This window comes from Camellia sinensis, chromosome 7 (genome assembly GCF_055761805.1).
Source record: "Camellia sinensis isolate YWXY chromosome 7, ASM5576180v1, whole genome shotgun sequence".
Lineage (NCBI taxonomy): Eukaryota > Viridiplantae > Streptophyta > Magnoliopsida > Ericales > Theaceae > Camellia > Camellia sinensis.
This window is the reverse complement of record NC_138967.1, coordinates 40,492,157-40,496,893: the sequence shown is the minus strand read 5'-3', so window position 1 is coordinate 40,496,893 and position 4,737 is coordinate 40,492,157. Positions and strand designations below refer to the sequence as shown.

The following is a 4,737-nucleotide window of genomic DNA, read 5'->3' as shown; positions in this document are numbered from 1 at the left end:
CCTTTTCTGGGTGAATAATTTGACGAAAAAGAGCATCATTTGGTGGCAATGGACTTGAAGGCGACAGTGATGACGAATCTTGACCGAAAGCTCAGCATGGCGTGGAAGTGGTGGTAATGCAATTATGTGTATTTAGGGTTTTTGCTTTGGTAAAGTGTGTTGTGTTGCTGATTTTACATATTGCCTTGTCAAATTTTGTGTTCTTCGAAAATTAGCCCTAGTTCCGTTAGCCAATTTGGACAGGGGCAGACAGAGGGGCTACATTGTTGCACCTAATTAACTTGGGGGACTAAAATTGTGCAATTATAACTTAAGAGACAAAAACGATACAACAGACAAACTTGAGGGACCAACAAAATAACCGATCCAAAAAACTTATTTAACACAGGCAAATAACACACTAATAATTTATTGAAGTGCAACGAGGAAATAACACACCGGAAATTTAACAACAGTGAAATGAGTAATTAAAAAAAAAAAACCTGCTCAACAACGGGAAAATCACACACCCGTAATTATTGAAGTCCAAAGGCAAAACCCAATGCAATGGGGTACATTGTAAATTAAAGATGGATGGCAAGCATTGAGTTACGGGCGGCCAGCTTTATTGAGTATGTTGTCAATGGATTGGAGAGACTGAATGGCCGTCTGAATATAGTAGCTAAGAGCTCCAACGATGGGAGCAAGGGGATCGGCAGCGAGTTCTTGCTTCTCATCCTCGTCCACAGAGGGCAGTGGCTTGCTGGGATCCTCGTCAAATGACTTGGCTTGCTCAAGGTATGCGTCCATACGCGGAGTGGAAAACATGCGCACCTTTTCCACATCATCACCTCTTGCAGCGTAACGCTGCCGATTATGGGAAGTCTCTGAAGAGAGTGCATAAGTACGCCCTTGCTTTTCGTAGATTTCCTGAGATTTCATCAACCTTTTTATCTGTTGCAGCTCAGATTTCAGCATCTCAATCAACGGGTTAGACTCATCATTAACCACGTCCTCCAGCAAGTTTTGGGCTTCAACCAGCTTGTCACGAGCATTGCCCAGCTTCTGGTCGTCAGCCATGACTCTAGCTTCTTTCATCATCTGTGCAGTCCGTAGACGGTTCTCCTCCATCATCACCTCCTCCCTCTCTGGCTCCACGGATGTCCTGCCGGTGCGGCTTACTGTAAGGATTATCGGATTGGCATCAAACAATTTCCCACCAGAGCTGTACGCGCGTTATATGCATACACATATCCATTATATTTGTCAGATCAGTCATCGAGTCAAATTAAAACATAATTTATTCTACTAGCTAGTAAATGCAGAGATTTGATAATATTGGTACCACCTGACCTGTATGTGTAAGTGATTTCAAGGACATCCGAGCCCGCCGGACTACTAGCAGCAGGGAGAAGAAGGTCCACTATGACCTTGCGTACCTCTTTAATGTAAAGATCGCCAAATGAAACAGTCACAGAGCCTGCAGCATCGTCCTTGGATTGTATATAGTTTCCGGCAGACACCTTAACGATTGTGGATTCGACTCGTGTGACGGTCAGCTTCAGATCCTGAACAACCACGGTGAGAAGCCCAGCCAAGCACTGGGAAAATGCAATACTCAAGTTGTCCTGGTTTCGAACATCTGAGAACGTTCCTCCCACGCTGTTGTTTGCAATGGCATTGAGCACCTATATTGAACGGGAATTATACTGAAGTTATACTACTACAACTTTTGCAATTTTCTTTTAGAAAAATGCTAACCATCACTCCAAAATCCACAGGTTTTGTATACTGGTTTTCCCACATCACAGTGTTAAAGGGGGGGGAAAAAAGATTAAGTGTTTGCTCATTCAACCATTACTTGTCAAATCAGCCAATACACACAACCCGAATATAGCAGCTTATGTGGAGTGAATGTGTAGGGATCACCTAATTTACCAGAGGAAATTCCAATATAATAACCAAATTTACTCCCTTGTTTCCGCCAAGTATGGATCACCCAAGACTCTAGCTTGCCTGGATTAGTGTACTCTACCTGTTAATTCCTCCATAAAATAGATTCTTATACAGATAAATATAAACATCCTCTTGTGCCCTGTAAATCAGTATGAATGAAGTTATTTTTTTCAATACAACATACCGTCGGATCATGGTCTGCGCCAAAACCGAATGTGCATACAGGCACATTGCCGACTGGAACTTGGGCAGCATCACCACCTGCGTTTTGCTGACCGTCGGACATAAGCATAATGCCAACCACACGCCCGCTAGTAAGTCTGCGGTCATTGAGCACTTTTAAGCCCGTTTGAAGGCCAGCAGAGATGTTTGTGCCACCGTTAGCAACTAAAGCATTGACCAGATTTTCAATCTCCTCTTGAGAATTTTCAGTTATCTGCCGCAATGGGCACAACCTGTGGGAGCCCCCGTTGAATACGACAATCGATAAACGATCAATCGGGCTAAGTTTCTTGATCATGAATAGCATGGCAATTTTCATTTTTTCTAACTTCTCTCCCCCCATGCTACCACTGACATCTAAGACCGTCACAAGATCCACTCCGGATCTGTCATTGCCGGATCCTGCCCCAGTGAGCTCCAGCATCACCTTGAATTCGGTTTCTTCCAGTGGTGCCGTCGTCTTGTTGATGATTGTCGCCTTTGTTTTTCCTGCCAAGAATGCTGCAGGTTTTTCCCCTGAAATATACCATTCCAAAACTCAAATTAACAATCAGCAAAACATTCTAGTATGCTATAGGAGTATATACAGCCGACCAGGTGCAGAAAGTGTTGGAAGTGAAAGGGTTAAAGACTTAGACATGAAGAAGAAAAAGACTCCAGCCATGATTTACAGATAGCTGCAGCCATGCTTTCACACTGGTAATAGCTTCTGTAAATACCTCAATTACTGGCTTAGATTTATATAACCTGATAGAGGGAAAATCTATCTCTCAGACATTGAGAGGTTTGAGAGAGATTTGACAGGGTATGAATACTCTGTTTCTTGTAAGCTTTAAGTGAGATATATCAATACAATTGTCTGGCTTTTCTTTGTAAATTCATAGAGTATAAATGGAGAAACGAAGAAAAATTAAACCTGAGACATCTTGGCTTGCAACAATCGGCTCATCATCATTGAAGCTCATTTTTCCACGAAAACTGATATACGAATTGAATTGCTAAACTTTCCTTGCTCCCATCTCACCACTTTCAACCTCAAATAAATATAGAGAGGACACAGTTGTCGAAGAAGACTTTCTTGAAGTCTTTTTTTTATCTTAAGGCCTGAATATGACAGCTCAATTTGTTTTTTATTATTTATTTTTTTATTTTCTCCATTGAATTGAAGGGAGCAGACAATTTCTTTTAGTCGTGGTTTATTTTAGAATAATATTAGGGATCATGAAATGTTTTATGAAGATTTTTCATCCCTTAATTAGTGTGTGGTGTTTTTTTATATTTGTAATCTGAAGAATCTTTTATGATTATTTTCATGATAATTTTTTCATGATACGTAACATTACTCTTTATTTTAGGGCGTGAATATGGCAACTCAACTTGTTTTGTTTTGTTTTGTTTTTGTTTTTTATTTATTTTTTCTTCTTTTGTATAGGGAAGGTTGAATTGATGGGAGCAATACTCCGATGGAGTATACACCAATTAATGCACATGTTTTCTTTTTTCACTTCTTACTATTTTTTGTTTTTGTATTTCTTATTTTATATATCGTTTCTCACTCTACTCTTTATTAATCATTATTTATTTTTTCTGTTTATAATCATTTTTTATTTATGTAAAATTTTACCTTGAAATAATGCGATAGTGTCATTTGTAATAAAAAAAAATATATGGCAATGGACTCTTTATTATAAAGTGATAGATCAAAATCAAACCAAATCATTATTAATAATTTTATTGTATTGATTTTATGTTTTTATGTTACTAATCTTTTTTTCTTTTCTTTTTTTTACTTTTAATATTTTGTGACATAATGATATGTATTAATTGATCAATGGTATAGAGTATTTCTCCAAAAGTACCTAATAGTTTTTTTTGTTGAAGTTACTGTCATAATTACAACACTACAAAAAAATAAATAAATAAATAAAAAATACTCTCTCGGTCCCAATTTATGTGTCCCTTACAAAAAAAAAAAAAAAAAAAAATCTAACTTATTAAGGAAACATGCAATCATTACATTTTAATTTAGATTTTGAAATATTTTTTCCGTCATTGCCTGTTATTTGAATTTTAAAATGTGTTTATAATGATTTATAAGGGGCAATTTTGAAAATATAATAAAAATTAGCATCCCAAAAGAGAAAATGGACAAATATTTTGAGACAAATTAAAATGAAAAGGTGGACCAATAAAATGGGACGGAGGGAGTACACTTAGGGGTGGTTTGGGACGATCTAAATAAGTGTACTTTTTGACTTTTTATGAAATATGGGTTGGGTATGGGTTGGATTTGAAGTGATATGTTAGAGATGTAATGTGACTTAAATAAGATGATGTGACTTAAATACGATAGTGACTCTTGACTTTTTAACTTTTTTAGATCATGCCAAACAAGGCCTTAATCTATTTTTTTCATAGCTGTTAAATATGCATAAATATGTACTTTTTATTATGAGAATGTAAATATTAATGATGTATGTTTATCAATTTAAAAAATATTTACATAAACAAATTGGTCAAGTGACTTTTTTTTTTAGATGGGGTCAAGTGACTCTTTAATTTGTGTTGATTAACATAAAT

At 36.9% G+C, this 4,737-nt stretch overlaps 1 protein-coding gene across 1 annotated transcript; it reads right to left on the bottom strand.

Moving 5' to 3' along the window:
• Positions 1-378: 378 nt before the first annotated feature.
• Positions 379-3,222, bottom strand: LOC114308908 (uncharacterized). The gene is made up of 4 exons (XM_028254609.2): positions 3,074-3,222; positions 2,120-2,673; positions 1,333-1,667; positions 379-1,204 (listed from the first exon to the last, which is right to left on the bottom strand). Exons 1-4 carry the CDS (start codon positions 3,120-3,122, stop codon positions 589-591), a joined length of 1,554 nt encoding a protein of 517 aa, XP_028110410.2. The 5' UTR covers positions 3,123-3,222; the 3' UTR covers positions 379-588.
• Positions 3,223-4,737: the final 1,515 nt, after the last annotated feature.